This window comes from Trematomus bernacchii, unplaced genomic scaffold (assembly GCF_902827165.1).
Source record: "Trematomus bernacchii unplaced genomic scaffold, fTreBer1.1, whole genome shotgun sequence".
Taxonomy (NCBI): Eukaryota; Metazoa; Chordata; class Actinopteri; order Perciformes; family Nototheniidae; genus Trematomus; species Trematomus bernacchii.
The window spans coordinates 3,668,921-3,689,200 of record NW_022987778.1 but is presented as its reverse complement, the minus strand read 5'-3'; the positions used below and the strand labels follow the sequence as shown (position 1 = coordinate 3,689,200).

Here is a 20,280-nt window from a genome sequence, read left to right as displayed (position 1 = left end):
CTGACTGACCACCTTGTTGGTGAAACAAGGGGCAGCACAGACCGCTGGGCAATCGGGTCGGAAAGACCAGTGAAGCGAAAGAGGTCAGAGAGAGGAAGTGACCACAACACTACTGTGTCCGCTCCTTCCAATAAAAGTTGCCTCCACATGAAGGGCCCTCAGGGATGAAGTCACATGAGGACAACTTTCTTAATTTCTTACTTCTGTTTGAATTCTAAAATACATCACGCAAACGTCTCCTCTTGCCTTTTGGGATTTAAAACTCACCGTGAAGAATGAAAGCTCTTAATGTCGCCTGCCTCTGTGATTAGTCGACTGCTCAGAAGCTTTAACTGTATTCTCTTCAGTCTGTTTCTTATCTCGCTGTTCCACTCTGTCTTTCATCTTGTGGCTCAGAAGTCTATCAGACACAAAGACGTGTCTCTTGGGAGTGTCTGGGAAAAATCACAGAAAGTGACGAGTTTCAGCAGGGAGTGTGAGGTTGGAGCATGATGGGATGTGGGGTTTTGAAAGCTAAAGCTCGTTTGAAGAGGCAGTTTAGGGTTTTTAAGAAGTGTCACTGAGATCTGTAGAAGCTGGGAGATGTGCAGGATACTCCAAAACATGCACCACCAGTATTGTCTTTGAGATTTCAGTAGCATACCTGTCTGTAAAAGGTTTCCAAATGACCTTTTCCATATTGTATCTTACAGCCTAGAAATTACCACCAAAGCAGGAAACTTGTGAAGACCCGATTTAGCCTAAGATAGTTTTGATCCCAAGCAGGAGTTGATCACCCACCCCCCACCCACTGAGTTGTGTCCTCTATTAACAGATGATATTTAAATGAATAAATACTGTATGTCTATCTTTACTACTTTAAGCAGTTTGCAGATAAACTCTCTGTGTTGTTTATCACAAAGCATGAATACTTTCTTGTTGAAAAAAAAAGTAGCTGTCAATCAAATAACAAGATTTGTATTTGTAAGTGGATTTTACACCTTATGCCAATTTGTTCTTATCACTTAAACAATTTGGAAGGAGCTAGCAATAGCTGCTCCAGTTATTGAACCTCTTACCAACCCAACATCACAGCTGTGTGTTATCGGGTGAGATCTGGTGAGAACCCGGTACTTTAATGACACGCTTCATTACCGATGTACAGGATGTAGAAATAGCATGTTGTCACCACCAAGGCAGATCAAGGCAGACTATTAGATTGGACACAGTTACTCTTTATACTCTAATATTTGAATGCCTTAACAACTAGGGAAACAATATCTGCCAGGAAATGTTCATGCATTTATTAAGCATGATTGATGTGCACTTCAATGTCATGCACATTAATAGGAATACATGTTTTCAAGAAAGAAGCTCTGCTGCTGTTCGTTCCTTTTTTTATTGTTTCCTGTCATTGAACATGAATACTTAATGAAGGCATCTCATGACTAAAGCCTACACACACAGCCGACACCAGGGTTGCAGATATGGACACTGCTACTGCAGACACAATACTCACTATTAATAACCAGACACATTGCTATTGTTTTTGGAGACTATGCAGACTGATGCTGAGAGATTACACAGGATACGTTGCGAATGTGTTAGCATGTTAGCATGACAGAGTGTTGTTGGGTTTAGTCGAGGCGTTGTGGTCCAACCGGGTCTCTCTCTCGTCGCCTGATGAAGTTGCAGAGCTTCATTCCCGGGCATAAATCCTTGTGCAAACTACATCGTCTGCCCCGAAAGTCTGCAGGAAACAAAAAGATAATCGTAGATTTTAGATAAATGATAGTGAGTAGCCATTACAGCCAGCTGGCAAAGAAAATGTTAAATTAGCTTCATTAGCTTCAAGCTGTTTGAGATCTTCAACAAACACCTGTAGTCAGTCTCAGAGGCCTTAACATGCTCCAAGTACTTGTTGCGTGCATCTTAATTTTGTAGTGGTTTGAAGCCAGTCTGTTTTGGCCAAATAATTTATTTGAACCAGGCGTTACATTTTTGCCAAAGTGCACTTGGTGAATTACTTTTTTTAACGTACCTCAAGATTGTAGAAAATAAACATGAGACAATTGCCCCAGAGTTATCTTCACAGGGTTGCTACCTGTTGGTATCTGAAATTCCTCCAAATTGACAGATCTGTTACTCAAACTGTTCTTCCTGAATTGTCTCACTGGTAACAGACACATACAAACATAAACCCCCAGTATCAGGTTTCAAGAGCACAGGTTGAGGACTGATTTTGGACTAAAATTGTGCTACTAGAGCCAATAATCCGACATACACATTTACAACAATCGCAATGGATGCCTTTGAGTACAGATTGTCAAAGTGTGTAAACCATGTCCTCAATTGTACTAATTATAATGCTAAGGCTTCAAAGAAATGCAAGACGAGACGGTGTGTATGTGGCCGTTCAATCCATTAGATGTCATTTAGACTAGATTTTTTGAAGCACACTGGACCCTACAAGTCTAAGCGCTTTTATAATTCCCTCTAAACACCTTTTTAAAGAAGTCTATGGTTTTCACAGGATGAGGCATGTAAACATGTCAAAGAAATCCTATGATGTGTGTGTAATAGCATCACAGTCAAAAGGATGGCCATCAATGTAGGTCATACTGCAAACTGTTGATGATGAAACCAGAAGAAACTGCTTCATAACGTAATCATGCGTCCCTTAAGATCCACAATACCAAGCTTTAAATGACTGAGTACAATCGTCTGATGTGCCGTCATCTTTTCGTTTTATTTCAGGCTGATGAAGCCGGAGAAAATCCACACGACTTTGCCCTTTAAAGTGTTTTCAGACTAAACCAATTAAACGGATCATGCAAATCGTATGGAAATGTGCCCCACTTACAGTGTGAACTGCCACAGACAATCAGACCGTTGCTTTATGATCGCTAGTCCTCCTTTGAGGCTGAAGCTCTGCAATTGTTGGTTTTGTCTCTTTGTCTGGAGGCTTTATGGAAACAGATATGATTCAGATGCAGACAGTGTTTGTTTTGGGTTTTCTAGTTGTTTGTCCCAAGAGAAATAGGTTGTCTGGTTCCAAATATGATTCATGCCCGCTTTTTTATGAAGAGGCTTAACATCCCTCAGGAGTTTAATGATACAGTATTTATTTCTCTGTCACAGTCCAAAGCATTTGAAAAGATTTTGTGTGTTTTGCAGTTTTTGCTCCAATAATTTTACGAGCAGGTTTATTTATGCTACGCTGTGATGTTGTTTTCTAACTGATGTCGAGATATTTGGTTAATTGGTTAGTTTGAATATCTTGCAGAGTAGTTACTGAGGTTTCATATTTTTTTACAATAGGCTAATACTTCAAATAGCAGTCAAATATTAACAAAAAAGTGTACATGTTGCACTTATTATGCAATAATAATAATAATAATAATACATGTTATTTATGTAGCAATTTTCCTGGTGCTAAAAGCACTTTCAAGGACAACTCTGCTTCTAAATACTTCAAGAGCTAAGTATATCTTCTACAAAAAATATTTCATTTCATTTTCTCATTTTAAGAAAGCGCTCACAGCAAGGTGCAGACTATTTTGGGCTTCAATACATGTCTTGTAAAAATCAAGTTGTTCTGCTCCGTGCCAATATTTATACTTTAATCCTCAAAGGATTTGGGGGATGTTCTGCTTCTGGAGGCATCCTTTTCATACTTAAAGTACAAATATAACATGTGTTGACTAATGTTGACTATTTCTAAGACTAGACATTCTTCCACACCTAGAGGGTGTATTTGAGAAGCTATTTAAAGCACATCTTTGGTCCTTTTGTCTTTATCTGTTTGAAACTGTGCCAAGCAATGTTCACACTGCAGGCATTAATGTTAATTTAAAAATAATGCTTTTATCATGTCCATATTTCTACCTTGATATGTTGCATCTTTTATGTCAGGCATAACAGAATAACTGTCATTTAAAATATAAAGACAAGAGTAAGGTCTTCACATTATTGCTGCTTCCCCCTACTCACCATTCATGCTTTACAATAATGACTTGTTCATCAGTTACTTTGTTATTAAGTTAACAGTTATATCCTTTTCCTTTCTTACTGTCCATCATGCTTGAAAGGACAGGATCAAGCTGCTGTCCTAAACTAGGCCATCTGTCTCAGGTGAATCATGACGATGAAGATGTACTTGTTAGTGTTGACAGGACAACAAATACAAGCTGCAAAACCAATTACCTATCTTATAACGGGCTTTTCAGTGCTAATACTAAAAAGGAAAAATGTCAAATTGGGACTCTACAAGCTGCTCTGTCAACACGATCTATCCTGGGGTTGTTCCGGCGGTGTAACAGCAGGGAGGACAGAGGTGAGAAGAGCAGAGAAACACAGATCAATCTCCATTAGTGCCTGCATGCATCAGCTGCTCCAGGGCAGACTGTCACCAGAGAGGCAGGCGCTGTGACACATTTTATCACGCCAACACTAGAATCTGTTCTGCCTTTCTCCAAACAACAATGATCTTCAAGTGGGTTAGCATCAGAGATGGCAAAAGTACACACACCCTTTACTCAAGTAGAAGTACAGATACTCGTGTTTAAAAATACTCTGGTAAAAGTAGAAGTACTGACTACACTTCTTTACTCAAGTAAAAGTAAAGAGTTATGTGCTTCGAAATGTACTTAAAGGGGACCTATCGTGCAAAATGCACTTTTGTACGTCTTGAATACATGAATATGTGTCCCCGGTGTTCCAGGGAACTCACCAAGTGTCAGAAAACACAACCCTCTCCATTTTCCTCCATACCCAAATCTCTAAAAAAGGGGCTGCAACGGATCTGATAAAAACTGATCCAGATTTGAACACTGTCCTGACGTCAGGACAGTGGCGCTACGGCTATTGGGCCAACTCCACCAATCAGGAGGAGACAGCCACGGCCATTGCCGTTCGAAAGCGCTGGAGACACTGTAGTACATATGCCAGGCCTGTAGGTGGTGCTGTTCTCACAGAATCAGCCCTTGCAAAAACAGAGCTAAAAAAATTCAAATTGAGCGAAATGAGGCATGGCTAAAATGCATGATCTGTTTGGTATTTTGAAAAAAAAAAAGTATAAATATGCCTTATATAGGTATGGTCCTACACTATATTATTCAAATATAGCATGATAGGTCCACTTTAAGTAAAAAGTACCCATAACTAGCAGCTGTTTTAAAGAGTACCTGACCTCCCTTTATATTAATAGAACAATAATGTCATTGTTAGCTAATGAATGTTTCCATGCTGAACAACGGCAACATGACAACGTTTTCATTGGTCCCTCTTCTTTAGAGAAGACCAGGAAATGATGGATACACGGATCGTGTTCAAATCAATAGGCACGCAATGACTCTAAATAATAATGATCACGCCACCAAACACACATTCAAACTAAAGGAACCAGCCTGTTTGGAAAATGTAAGAAGTAGAAGTAAAAAGTCGTCAGAAAATAAGTAGTGGAGTAAAGTACTGATACCAGAAAAATGTACTTAAGTACAATAACGAAGTATTTGTACTCCACTACTTCCCACCTCTGGTTAGCATTGAGATTAGCATTGAATATACAACTCAAGCTGCTTGAGCTTCTGGCTTGTATTATAAAGCTTTGCAAACATCCTGTGTTTACTTCTTCAGTAGCTACACCTTCTGTATTGTTGTTAAGAGCTCTTGCCTTTTGGACATTCATCTCACAAGTACTCGAGGAACAACAGAGCAAAGCGTGGGAGCGCTGAGAGAGAAAAAGCTGTTGAGTCCCTGAGAACTCTTCCTCACTTGGACGGCTCCCTTGCACTTCGTTCGAGGGGCTTTAGACCCATTGACTTGTGCCTATATTAATCTGGCTAAATACTGGGGGTATTACTGCGATGTCAGCGTAGCAGCTCCCTCTTGTTCTCCTTTCAACATCTCTCTGCGGGGTGGATGAAAGCTCGGCTCCTTGGGAAACGGGCCCTCTCATTTCCCTTACGGATGAATCTCCTTGGTGACTCCCTGCCTCGTTTCATTAAAACATTTCAAGTACACTAGCTGCTCGTGAAATCCCATTTTAATGCAACTGATGTCTTTAGGGTCTCCATGAGAACAAGCCATGTAACAGACAAACCATACAGATTAGCTACCCATCAGATATTAGACTCCTTGTGCTTAAAGGTCTCCTATTATACTATTTTTAGGCATATATTATAGGTCTCAGATATATAAAAAAACATGTCTCTGAAGTGTTTCGCTCAAAATACCAAACAGATCACCCATAGCCATGCCTCATACCCCTCTATTTCAGCCCTGTTAGAGAAGTGCTGATTCTGGGTCCATAGCTCATGCAGGACACATATTTATGTATACAAGACATCAAAAAGTGCATTTTGCACAATAGGGGACCTTTAAAATAACATCATGGGGCAAGCACTTTAATACTTTTTGGCCTACTCTTTGTTGGTCCTCACCCTGAAACAAGATTTAATTTATCTACTGATGCTTTTGTCTTTTTTTCCCTTTCCTCAGCATCAATCTTTCATCGAGAAGATGAGTCATTTCCGTGCGCTCACCAGTATGAGCTCATCGCCGCTCAGCTCTCGGGTCCAGTAGGTTTTGGGGCCGTTGCCGTCCACCAGAGTCTGCTTACAGACCATCTTGTTCTCTGTCTCCCAGGTGGCGAGGCTCTGCAGAGAGAGAGAGAGAGACACTGAGGTCAGTAAGGTAAAACACATTAGCAACGCATGTCCTTTAAAAGGTCACCTAATGGGCCTTAAAGGTCCCATGTCATGGCCATTTCTACTGATCATAATTCCATTGTTGAGGTCTACTAGAATAGATTTATATTGTGCAATTTTCCAAACTCACGTTGGTTTCTCATACAGCATCTCTGTATAGTATGTGTATTCACTCTCTGTCCTAAACGGCTTTCTGGAGCTCCTGCCCCCCTTCCCTGTGAGCCCAGTGGCCGTCTGCGAGACAGCGAAACCCAGCCCGAAACCAGCCCGAGCACACACACACCCGCAGCCTGGCTGGGAGTTTGTGTGTGTGCTCAGGCTGAGTTTCGCGGTGTCTCGCTGTCTCGCTGACCCCACACCAGTGAGCCAGCTCACACTGTCCGCTCCTCACAGCAGCGAGCCTCGCAACGTCCCGCCGAGTGTGTGTGTGAGGAAGTCCGTGGATTGGTCCAAACGTAACGGCTCCACGGATTGGTCCATTTGCACCAATGGGTCCATTTGGGTATGGGCACGTCACTGTACCCAGGAAGAAAAAGAGAAATCTCCAACGAGGCGTTCTGGGGCAGCATAGACAGGTCTTTTCTGTGTTAGAGTTTTACTCGCTACAGGGTGTACTTTGAGGGTTTGTGACTCTGCAGACCGTTTACATGCAGAAAAACCTTCATAACACACAAGGGGACGGGTAATAACCAGAAAAGCATGACATGGGACCTTTAAGTGCACCGAACAGTGATGTCAAAGCGTACTGATACATCCTGACAAAACTTCTGCATCAAGGTGACAAGTTAGAGCTTTTTAATATGACGAAGTAAAGGTATCATTAAAAGAAAAACATGTAGGCACGGTCGCTCGTAATTATGAACGTATAGTTTTATCTCCTGAATCTACAGCTCCCCTTTGCAGCTGTTCCAATTTCTTTAGGCAAGTTGTTTGTTCTTCATTACAACAAAGCTGCAACCCCCCCCAGGACTGTAAAGTAAAGCCAATGCAGAAGTGAAAGAGCATTTTGTTTTTATCTTATAAAATAGCCTGCTTGGGACGACTCAGGTCAGATTCTAAAGAGGTCTATAAGAAAATGACCCTACCATTCACTTGCTTTATTACCACATTAACATTTTATGATGAGTTTATGATCTCAATTGCTTGCGTCAAATCTTCTTCATTACAGCATGTTATTGATTTTGTAAAATGTGGTCTAAAATAGATGTAAAAAGCATGAAGCGCTTTAGGGGCCGGGTTACCTTTTGATTGACATTTCACCACATGGTGTTGTCTAGTTTCAATGATATCCGTGTTTGTGTTTTATATCTTTGAGGTTTATAAGTGTGTTTTCAGTTTATTAAAGTTTAATTTAAAGTGGACCTATCATGCTATATTTGAATAATATATTGTAGGGCCATACCTATATAAGGTATATTTATACGTTTTCTTTTTCAAAATACCAAACAGATCATGCATTTTAGCCATGCCTCATTTCGCTCTATTTTGCTGTCCTCCACCCTGTCTTTGCATGCGCTGCAGCTGACCACGCCCCCCTGCAAAGGAGGGGGCCGAGTTACGAGCGTCGTGTTACCATGCTGTTACCATGCCACGGCAACCTCTCATTCCCCTGATAGGTCAGCTCCGCCGTCCTTACGTCAGAGGAATGTTCAAATCTGGATCAGTCTGTATCAGATCCGTTGCAGCCCCGTTTTTAGAGATTTGGGTATGGAGGAAAAGAGAGACGGTTGTGTTTTCTGACACTTGGTGAGTTCCCTGGATCACCGGGGACACATATTCATGTATAAAAGACGTACAAAAGTGCATTTTGCATGATAGGTCCCCTTTAATATTTTTGTTCGCCGTCTTGATGTCTTGTTCAGTGTTTGGTGAGACTTGCACCATCTCGTGTCACATCTGTTTCCAAAATGGTGACTGGAACTGCAAATGCTCCGTGTTTTCATTATGAGCAACACATGTCACATACAGGTAATGATACCATCCATCGCTAATAGAAACATGTATAATATTGCAGCATAAGCCCAGCATAAGATCTTATGACAAGTATGTAATGACCTCTGAACATCTGTCACTTCCTAATGAGCCTGGTTCATATATAATATATTATTTTCCAGTGGAGTCTTAAGCAGACTGAGACTGTCTTCTTTTCCCCTCCGTCTGCTAATTTTTGTCGATAATATTTAAAATGACATCAACAGAACTGCTCAGACTTTGACTTTCAGACTAATAACTCTTAAAGGAGCCGGACTACGGTGACCCTGTAGCTCTGATTTGTGGTTACAGAGAGTATTTATCATATTGGTCAGTTTAGGGTCTATTAACTACGCTCGTATGTCATTACCTCAACTGTCTGATGACACAGTTTCCCAATCAAGTCTTTAGCCCAAAGTTTAGTTTTCTATTCACATTTCTGTTTTATTATTTCCAAAGTGTTAGCTTTATGTTGCTCTCCGACACTGATTATGTTTTCCCACACTGCTAAACTTTTTTATTTCCCTCAAACCAGCCGCATCACCAGAGCTAAGTTAAGCTAGTGATCCCACTCCAAAAGCCTGGATCTGATCAAAACATAACATTAATATCCAACTAAATTAATGTCTGGATAGGCCTCTAAAAAACATATTTCTTCCAGCATTTTCTTGCATATTTGTAGTGCTGCTCATAGACAATTCACTTGATAATTTGTGCACAACTGCTCTGTGTTTCGCAGAGCAGCAGCCCCAGCTTCTCATAGGCAACTGTTAATCACCATATCAAAGGTAAGCAAAGCCATCATGGATCCCTGCAGGCTGCCGTCTACAGGCTTTGCCAAGCTGAACAACAGCAGGGCTTTTCTGCTGCTCTCCCTCTGATTTTTTTCTTCTAATAAAGCCAGAACCCAAAGAGTCGATTAGCTACGGCTCCATTTTAGCGTTAGCATCAGTCTCAGCCTCTGACTTGGATGGATTTTCTCTCATTCTCTCTGTTGCACATTAAGACTAATTCTCACACATCGTCTTTTGCTTCCAAATAACACACGAGAGCTTGTGCACACACATTTGAGACCAAGACAAATTTCTCCTCCATTTGTTTTGTTTTTACCAATCCAGTTTGTTTCTGCAGCTTTTTTACTTATCTGAACATCTGCTGCCTTTTTGTTCAGTCTCTGAGACTTACGTTGCTTATCAGACACAAACAGTGTGTCAGGAGAACATCTCATTTCCTGCTTGGTTTAAAATTGTTAAGTTGGATTTGACTAAAAAAAAACTCAGAGCCTGAAATAACAACACAGTCCCTCCCTCCTGGACTCATCTCTTCCTCTGTTTGATCACATTATCTCTCTCAAGTCATCGCTTGTTCATCACTTTTCCAACTCTCAGTTTGCCTTAGGACAAAACTATGAGGAACAGTTGCTCTTTATCAAATCAACTCGTATTTAAAGTGAAAAATACAACAAACAAGTGGTGAAGACATGCAGAAGTGCCTTCAGCTAGACTTTCTCTGACATTACAGAACACTAAACCTAAAAAAATTCACCACTTCCTAAATAATGGGTTTCCATAAGAAGCTACCTCTTATGATATATGTCTCAATATTTAATTTCTCCCTTAAAGAGAAAGGACTTTCTGGGGTATATTTCTTTTTAAACAACAGCCCGTTGCTGGTTGTTGCAGTCTTTTTTCTTGTAGCTCTCCCTAAACTTTTCTTCTGTTTCTCAATCAAAATTAAAGCATAGAAAAAATAAGTATTGTCATGTAATTACAGAATCCTTTTCAAACAAATAAGAGTAGTGTAACTAATAAAGAAAATGTCAGTGGAAAATGTATCCTCATCCAGTTGAACGAAAACCGCTAGCCAAAAATGTTTTGTAGCTTCCAGGTTGTGTTGCTAACTGAGTGTGGTTTCCTGTTCTGGATAGCTTTACAGATGCGCTGATCAGCGTACAGTTGTACTGAACGATACTAAAAGATGGCTGTTCATTTTTTCCGTTAGGCAATGTTTGTTTTAAGTATGTGTTTTGCTAGCTATCCTAATTAATATCATAGTTAAAAAAAAACGTTATATTAAGGAGGTATTGTGCTAACCAAGCAAGCTAGCCAGCATTAGCTGTTAGCTTAGGGTCTGCTATGCCAAATATGGTCAGTTCTGTCTCCAATCAACCAAGATGGCGACCATCTAACTCAAGGCTTCTAAACAGTACTCTAAGAACCAAAGGGTTATGTTGCAGTGTAATTCTTGTACACAGTCTATGTTTAAAAAAATACTCTGGAAACAATTCAAAATCAATTATAGGCAACCCCAGGTGCAACCACATCAATATAACTGCAAAATTGCAAATATGTCACGTCCAACAATGGATGATGTCAGAGACAATATATTGTGTCCGTTCAATTGTCTTAAATCTTGAAAAGTGACTTCAAAATAACCAGAGGAGCAGACCGAATGACAAAGACTTATCCTGCCTTTAAAATAATGGGACACAGATTCTGCAAAGGGCACTTCAAATGTTTCCCCCTGCATATGAGAATCAGTCCAAAGCATCAGTCTTCCTACTCTCTTCTCCCAACAGATTATTTTAAATGTTGCCGTCGGCATGCTCCTGCCGTTCCATGTTAAATGACACCCTTGAAATCTTGCTTGAGTCGCAGCTGTTCTAGAAAATACATTCATAACTTTTATCCATTTACCTCCATCCTCACTGAGGCGTCTGAGCTTCACATATTACCTCAAATATTACATTACAGGATCTCCTGTTGGGGTTAAATGCGTTATTTGCCTTCGTCTCAGTATGTAATGCAACTCTATAGTGGATAAGTCAAATATTTGTATGTACAAGCTTTGTTTCAGATCTTTATTCACACGACATCTCTGCCATGTTTGCCTGTACATGTATCTAGGCAGGTTACTTGATAGCAAACAGCACAACGGCTCTGTTTTGCCGGATCTTTGTGTGTGTTGGAAATTAGGATGAGCAGTGCAGAGGAAATATGTCTCCACCTCAAGCACTGTTTTATTTCTTGACAATTCACAAGGCAGCAACATCTCTTGTGTTCATGTTTGTCTGCCACCTATAAACCTCCATATATCAGATCAGGTACATAAATCACCTTATATGCCTTTCTCTCTTCAATAACGCCCGTCTAGTGTCTGTTCCTCTGGTTCTCGTATCACTGTCTCCTCCAGTAAGTGAGAGGAGGGGGTCTGATCCCACCACTCAGATTAACTGGAGCTCTTTAACCTTATGGCAGAGCTAACCCTTTGCTCTTTGCCAGGCACAGTTCAGCCTGTAATCCCTTTAACCACAAAGGCCCAAACACACTGAGGGCTGTCCTGCCACCCGCTCCACCTGAGAGTCCGCCAACACCCGACACTGCCCCCCCCCCCCGCCCCCCGCATGGCACATGGTCCAGTGTCAGTGGGCGCTGCCTCCTGCAGGTTCAGCTTCATTCTTGCATATGATTGCAACACAAGGGCCCAATATGCTTGTTGCTGAGAGCCACCTCCATAAATCTTCTTGGTTATAAAACAAAATCTATTATCCAGACAGACATAAGGAGTATTACAGGTCTGTGACGGCAGCTCTGTGCTTCAATATGAGGGTGTTTACATCCACATCAGATGAACTGTGGAGTGAATGTAGCTCGTTGAACAAAGTCTCCTAATTTAAAAAGGATGCCATGTGAAATATTTCGCTTGTACTGACAAACCCACCAAAATAATTGCAGATACTCTGTTTAATTCAGCGTTTTCAGCTCTTTTCAGCTCACTGTTTTGGTTTTCCATCCCACATCTTTCCTTAAATCTGCTATACATTTGGTTTTTAACAACATTTGAACACATCTCGCAGTTTTGATGCAACATTATCTTTCAATTAGAGTTTTTATCCATCTGGTGACTATACATCAGTTTATGCCATTAACTTATTTATAAATTGGCTTAACGCTTCAATAGCTTAAAGCCTCTTGAACCTCATAATCTTTAAATAACATATTTAAATGTATTTGTGCTGCAGCTAAGAGACAAAGCAGTGAAAACATGTCACTGTTCAAACACCTTCTGTGAGGCTGCTGCTCCAACCCAAACAAGTCAATGTGACAAATGTGTGATGACAAGTTGTCTTGAGGCGTCATGTGGCGCCACGAAGCCACTCTGCGCGTCATGTCTAGCCTTGCCCAGTACCCAGCATGCCCCAGGGCACAGACAGACGGGCCCACACTGTCTCCTAGGAGCAGAAATAGGTCAGGTCGCCCTGACTGTAACACGTAGTTTACCCTTTAAAATAACAGATAAAGAACAAATCTACTGTTCAGGTATTAGCTCTTGAATGCTGTTTTGCAAGCTCCAACGATGCATGTTGATATAAATGCATGTAAAAAAGAGATCCACCCTAAATGAATTATGTATTCACATAACCAGAAGGGCTTTGTGGTTCCAAGAAAACACATATCTCCAATATCTCAGGCTTTTGGATGAAATCTTAAGTAATGCTTGCACGCAATTCCACATTTATCCCTTTCAATGTGAAATATTTCTTCTCCACAAGCATTTATATCACTGCTTTCTGTTGCCAAAGAATTCTCCAGGACGGGGACTTTTCTGTTTTCATACATTTCAGCAGAGAAACAGAAACTCTTCAGCCTGTTAGCTCTCTTAAGTGTTTTGTGTAAGGCGTCGTAGTGCCTTACTCAAGGACACTTTAGCAAGTCACAGCAGAAACATCCAGTTAACTCATCTTGACATCTTGAGTTGTTTACCCGCTGTGTGACCTCACTGATACTAAACAACACTCATCTTCTCTCTAGCTCAGACACAGGTTGCTATGCAGTATAGAGATCAACAGATGTCAGCGTCTGGATTATTATGGCAAAATATCTCGTTACCAAAAGTGACTCAGTGGCAACAAGTTTTCATTTTGGAGCGCTGACTTCCTTCATTGTTTATATTCAATGACATAGTTGAGGGGAATTGACTACTGCTTACAAATGGGAAAGCTAGCGTTAGAGATTTCTAACACCTCCTCTACTCAACAGACATAATGATTGATTAATTGTATGTCTTTCTTTATGACTTCCTTATGATGTTGCAATACATTATGTCACATCAATAGGTGGCTTATTATAAAAAAATGAACTTTACGAAGTAATTTAGAAAGTTATGAGTGAAATACTTCATGCTTTGACACAATATGTAATGACAGACGATGGCTAGCTTTATGAATGTAATCGTAATATGTTTACACATTATAAAACTAAACTATCATCTGCCTCGTGCACTTTATCCGATTATACTACCTACCTCACATGTTACATAAAAGTCTCAGTGTTAAGATCATATCAGAGGTGTCTTAAGAAGCCAGTTTACTCTCATTACATGTAACATAGCACAGTCTTTGTGTCACAACATTTTATTTGAATTTGAATTTCCTTCTACACATTTTACAATCATTTTAGCAGAATTTGTAATGAGTTCAGAGAGTTCAGAAGACTTTGAAAATAAAAAAATAAAAAGAGTAGCCTACTTTCTTAACCTGTCTGTCTGACTGTCTTTCAGGATGTGAAATCCCCTCAGGGCCTGAAGAGGTTCAGAGAGAAACTCTCCTCCCAACTGAAGCTGCCCTTAATCCAGCTGCAGACGTGAGGATGATACCAAGTGATGAAACTGTGAGAAGGTATTCATTTTTCATTCAACCCTCATCAACAATAGCGTGCGTAAAGCTTTGAAGACCTTTAATACACACACACCCACACACACCCACACACACACACACACACACACACACACACACACACACACACACACACACACACACACACACACACACACACACACACACACACACACACACACAAGCAGAGCATACAGAATGAGGTGAAAAGATACAGGTTACTTTAAATATGTGTAGATGTTAAGTAGATGTTATGGATTAAATGTTCCCTTTGTTAAAACTGAATAATGTGTTTATAGATCTTAATGATACATTGCAGGGAATTTAAGATGTTGACTTATTCATACCTTCTCTGTACCTGTCCACACACATATTGTCTTGTTTGGTCCTTGTGAAGACATTGCCTAAGCCTCTTCTGTCTCTAACCATAATTACAATGTTTTTTTTTACCCAAACCACAATCAAAAACGAAGTCTAAATGAGACTACTAAACGTCATCATACCAAACATTAGCTACCTTTAGCTTAGCGGTGGTGACAGCCATGCAACCTTTTTCATTATAGCCTAAATAGTCAGAATTGGTTCATATATTTAGTACAGAAAGAAGGGAAACAATGCCAGCCTGGACTACAGGAAAAATACATATGAAGATTTATAACACACAGTAAGTTTGTTGTAAAAGAGCTAAACACACAGGTACAGTATGGCGCTTCAAGATGTGAGTGTTACTCCTATTCTAAACTATAAAACGTATAACCAATTGAGTATCAGTGTGTTTAAATATGTGTTTTAATAGTACTGATTTGATTCTACCTTGCATTTTCTTCCGTCCACCGTCTCCTCATCATACTCTTCCCCGACTTGGAAGTTGATCTCGGTGGTGCGCACGGTGGTGGAGGTTTTGATGTAGAACTTATCTCCGTCCTGGCGGATCTCCACGTGGGGGTTGGAGGCCGCGGCCACCGCCACCTTCCTCAGCATGGTGTTCACTCCTGACCGGGAACAAAACAGGTCAGTGTCACCATTTAATACGACTTGTTTAGTTATTAGAGGGGCAATAGTTGGATGCTTCACTGCCTAGTTTGAAATATCCTTTGGGATGTTTTAAGGTTGTGTTTCATTACCCATGACTCCACAATTGTAACATGTTTTAAAACAAGGTAGTTGTTAATTAGCCAAGGAGACTTTGATGTTATTAGAGTTTATAACAGCATTACAGTTCTGATTGGGTAGCTATTGGAGTATGAATGTGATTGTGTGTTCTTAATAGGCCACATTGTCTCATAGAAAGACTAATACCTCGTAAAATCAACATAAATCTCAAGAGACAGGTGTATTGAAAGGAAGAAAATAGGTTTATCTTTGCCCACTGTTGTTAAAATGTTTTTAAAAGGCACGCAAATGTGGAAAAGTGTCTGTGTCTAATTCAAGATGTGGAATAAGTGTATGCATAATACTGAAAGTGAGAGATGAATCACGACAAAAGGAAGATGGGAGTCTTTTGTTCTCGTAGTGCCAACATTTTCACAGAAGCATCTTCCAGTTTGTCCTGTGGTCTCTCTAATCTGCTTTACCCTCGACCCCGCCCACATTTAAGACTCTCCGGGCCCTCATGCCAGCTTCTATCAGACTCTAGACCTCAAATATAGAGGCACATGCTGGCTGCACGTCTCATTGTATTTCTGTGTACGCTGAACAGGAACGTCTCCCAGCCCTAAACTTTAACCAAGAATGACAGGAATCTAGAAAAAATAAATCTCAATAAATACACTTTGGCTCTGACTGAACAATTTCTCCAAACTCAGAGAAATCTGGGCAATTTGGGCACTGAGGTTTGTGAAGGGGATTATTCAGCCATGTCTAGAAGAACAAGCATGAACTGTTGAGGATGTCAGGGCAGGTTAACGCTGTGTTTCCTTTTGTTTGGTAGCTGTAAGAGTGGGGATCCTGCTAATAGCATTAACCACTCTGGTGGCAACATTTTGGCATGACTGGTGTCCCCCTGCAAGGCCATCTGGCTTCATGTCCTGCCAAAGTATTTTATTTGACTGGCTTCATATATTCTATATACTCCCTATATATATTGAGTTTTCTACCACAGGAAATAACTGAATGTATAAAAAGCCAATATCATTGCTAACAAGATCAAGTATTCGAGCCCTTATTACAACTAGTGGAATGTAATAAATTGACTTAAGGTTCGTACAATTTTGACGTACTTGTACTTTAACTGGGTATTTTCATTGTATGCTATTTTATACTTCTACTCCTATTCATTTTGGAAGCTAATATTTTACTTTTTCTCCATTACATTTTTTTGACAGCTTCAGTTAACATACATTTTCAGATTATAAGTAAACTAATAAATACATCTTTGACATAACATTGGTTAAAGAATCCAGCAGCAGTGTGCCCCACCTTTCCCAGACACATGAGTGCATCAATAATTATTATCAAGTTATCTATTTGATTCTGAAATGGGCCATTGCGCTTATTGAGTATACTTCGAGTAAATTTAGTAAGTACGATTTTGACTTTGACTTGTAACAGAATATTTGTACGATTGAGTAATGCTACTTTTCAAGTATAAAATCGTAGTAGTTCTTCGAGCACTGCTTGTTAGTTCTGAGAGAAAAAACGTGGTGTTGCTTTTTAAACCCACAGGCATAAAAACATTTTAATTAAGACAGCTTACACTCGACCCCACCCACGATCAGAGGGATATCACCATGGCATTTTACAGCATTAAATATGTAAGAACATCAGTGAGCCTGAGCAGTTTATCATCGTTTATCATCTTCTCAAAATTGAATTAACCCACATTTGTGTTTGACGTTTTTATGTATGTCCAAAGCAATGGTAAAAGCGAATAACTCTCCCACAAAAATGTTTACAAGCAGCCAATAGTCAGGACCATATGCTCTCACAGAAACCTGTTTAAAGATCATTTCCTCCAGAACTATTAACCAAGTCTAAGATAATCCCAATGCTTGTATTTCAACCTTTTCTCTTCAATGTGCGTCTCTTAAATCGACTCCCCATTAACTCAGTGTCAACATTGTTCCTTACTTGTGCAGAATTGTTGCACTCTTTGATCAAATGCAGACACACATGCCTGCTCTCAATTAGCAGCTCTGTTCGCTCTGCTTTCTGCACCCTGGATACACTGTAGGGAAACCTCTGATAATTATGGAGATGTTGATGGAGACTGGCGGCGCTGCAGAACTGGAATCCACAGTTTAGCCGCAGCTCCCCATTGACCATTGAGTCCTTATGTAAGAGCAACGAGTGATGGGCACCAGCAGATGTGGGCAATGTGTTCATGAATGGATGAGGTGTTAAACAGGAGAGTGAATGGTTTGTACTCGTATGTAATGTATAGTGCAACTGGAGGGATGGTGGCTCATGGAGCTTGAATTAAAAGGAATCATTGGAAGTGGGGTTGATTATTTTAGGTGAGGCTACTTTTGAGGCTGCAATTTTAGATATTTAGGTTGATTATTTCTTCATTCACTTTTAAAATGGATGGGTTTCTGGGTGATATTTGAAGGGATATCAATGATTGTTGGTGTTCAAGAGAACTGTGACTTACAGAATAAGGCTTGCATTAATCTATATTTTTCACATTCTCAACAAATCCATTGAAAAGACCAAAATCAACATTGCATTAGTGCATGTCTAAATCATTGCCAACTTCCTTCCTCTGTCTCTACTACTCTGTACTCAGCCCCAATCCCATTCATTCCTATTGAGGATGTAAAAGGTTTGTTTCAGTTCAGTAATACATGCTTTGATTTCTACAACAAGGCTTAAACATTACCTAATACAGCTGGACGCTGTAGTTTTTCGAGAGTGTAAATCCAGCCGGCATTAAAATGTGCTTTTGCCAGGGACTTTTTCTTGTTGGGACACATTTGGTATTTACAGTAGAAGGCTGGTGTATTTGGGATTTATTCAAAATAAACTACAGTGCCCGGGTTCAGAAAGAGGAATGACGTCACCTAGGGCAAATGTGTTACTCTTATGTGTTTTTAATAGTTTTAAGCTCTCTGGAAAAGATAAATAAGCTACCGTGTGACTGCAAAGGCAATACTTCATGGTGGAATACATGGGTTCTTACGGTCATTAAAAACCTGGAAAAGTCATGGAAATTCAAAATGCTAATTCCAGGCCCTGGAAAAGTTATGGAAAACAATATTTTTCCCAAAGTTTTGGAAAAGTCATGGAAATTTAACTAAAGTTGCATCAAATATAATTTATACTTTAGCCCTACTCATGATAATAAATACTGTATTGTATAGTAATGAAACGTAAAATGGCATTTAACTGACGAGGTATTTTGCTGGTGAGAGATGTTAGTTGCTTAGCCTGTAGAAGCTAGTAAGCCTATTTGATTTGTTTTAGATAGGCACAACATGTTTCATATGCAGACCTTATTTTCCTGTTCCATGTTCAAATAAACCATTTTCAGTGGTACCGCTGAGAAAGAGTAATTGTTTTGGTCATGGAAAATTAGGTAAAGGTCATGGAGAAGTCCTGGAAAAGTCATTGAAAATCATTGGTGAAAAAGTGTATGAACCCTGGAATACATGTATGTTTTTTGTTGTCAATAGGAACAATGTAGAAGACACGGTATTAGGGGGTGTTTAAAGAACCTTTTTCTAGCTAGATATGTCCTCAGATACTCAAGAAATCTCTCATGTGTGCAGCAGCGTGAACAAACAATAAAACTGATATTTGTTTATTCTTTACAAAGACATTTTTTTCCATATTCCAACTTATCTTTCCCAGATTTGACTAAAAAGGGAGGATACATGTCTAAAACTTCTACTAATCCTCCTGTTTGGTGTCTACAGTTCCTGGAGATTAGTTGAAGCTGCTCCCCGTACTCCCAGTGGGATTTATCCCTAAAGATTTCAAAATTTTTCTAAAGGCCCACAAACCCTTTTGATGTGTCCTGTCTGTTTGAGCGTTCCCGGCGTGACCAAACGCTGCACAAACAATGTAGTGACCCAGTTAAACGGGTCCAAATCTAACCATCACAATCATCAGAGAGGACTGGGAAGAATGAAAACGATAGGACACAAGAGAGAGACTGGGCTCCAGAGACCTCCCCTGGCATTCCTAATGCATGCCCTACTTAAATGCTTTACATGAATAATGTTGTGCCCCCCCCCCCTTCCCCTCTTCATGTAACAATACCACGTCTGTTTAGGCTGGAATTCAGCATCCAGTGTTTCATCTCTCCTGGAAAGCCGCAGCATCTCCCCGAAGATCTCTGCGTTCATTTCCCCAGGACAAAACCATGTTGTTGGGAGTCAGGCGAGCCGTTCTCCAAGAACAAGAACAGCCTATTTCTTCTATAAGGATATGATGGATAGTCAACCTCATGCAGGGATGAAGCACCGGATAAAGGAAGGGTGAGAGAAGAGAGAGAAGAGGCGAGGAGAGGAAGAACGAGGCTTACCCAGGGCTTTGAGAAGTTCATCAAAATTCTCACTCCGCTTCATCTTCCAGGTGCCGGCAAAGTTAGGCATGTCTGCTGAGGCTGAGCGCTGCAGAAAGAAACCCGGTCCTCGTCCTGATGCCTCTGTCTTCCCTCTGTCTCTCTGTGTCTCTCTCTGTCTCTCTGTGTCTCTCTCTGTGTCTCTCTGTGTCTCTCTCTGTCTCTCTGTGTCTCTCTCTCTGTCTCTTTGTGTCTCTCTCTCTGTCTCTCTGTCTCTCTGTGTCTCTCTGTGTCTCTCTGTCTCTCTGTGTCTCTCTCTGTCTCTCTGTCTCTCTGTGTCTCTCTGTGTCTCTCTCTCTCTGTGTCTCTCTCTCTGTCTCTCTGTCTCTCTGTGTCTCTCTGTGTCTCTCTGTCTCTCTGTCTCTCTGTCTCTCTTCCCTCTGTCTCTCTGTCTCTCAGTGTCTCACCCTCCTCCTCCTTCCCTGTCTCCTCTGCTGCTG

At 40.4% G+C, this 20,280-nt stretch overlaps 1 protein-coding gene across 1 annotated transcript; it reads right to left on the bottom strand.

Annotated features, from left to right (window-relative positions):
• Positions 1 to 1,359: 1,359 nt before the first annotated feature.
• On the bottom strand, positions 1,360 to 20,013 carry crabp1a (cellular retinoic acid binding protein 1a). Its single transcript, XM_034149191.1, has 4 exons — positions 19,802 to 20,013; positions 15,148 to 15,326; positions 6,525 to 6,638; positions 1,360 to 1,729 (listed from the first exon to the last, which is right to left on the bottom strand). Exons 1-4 carry the CDS (start codon positions 19,869 to 19,871, stop codon positions 1,679 to 1,681), a joined length of 414 nt encoding a protein of 137 aa, XP_034005082.1. The 5' UTR covers positions 19,872 to 20,013; the 3' UTR covers positions 1,360 to 1,678.
• Positions 20,014 to 20,280: the final 267 nt, after the last annotated feature.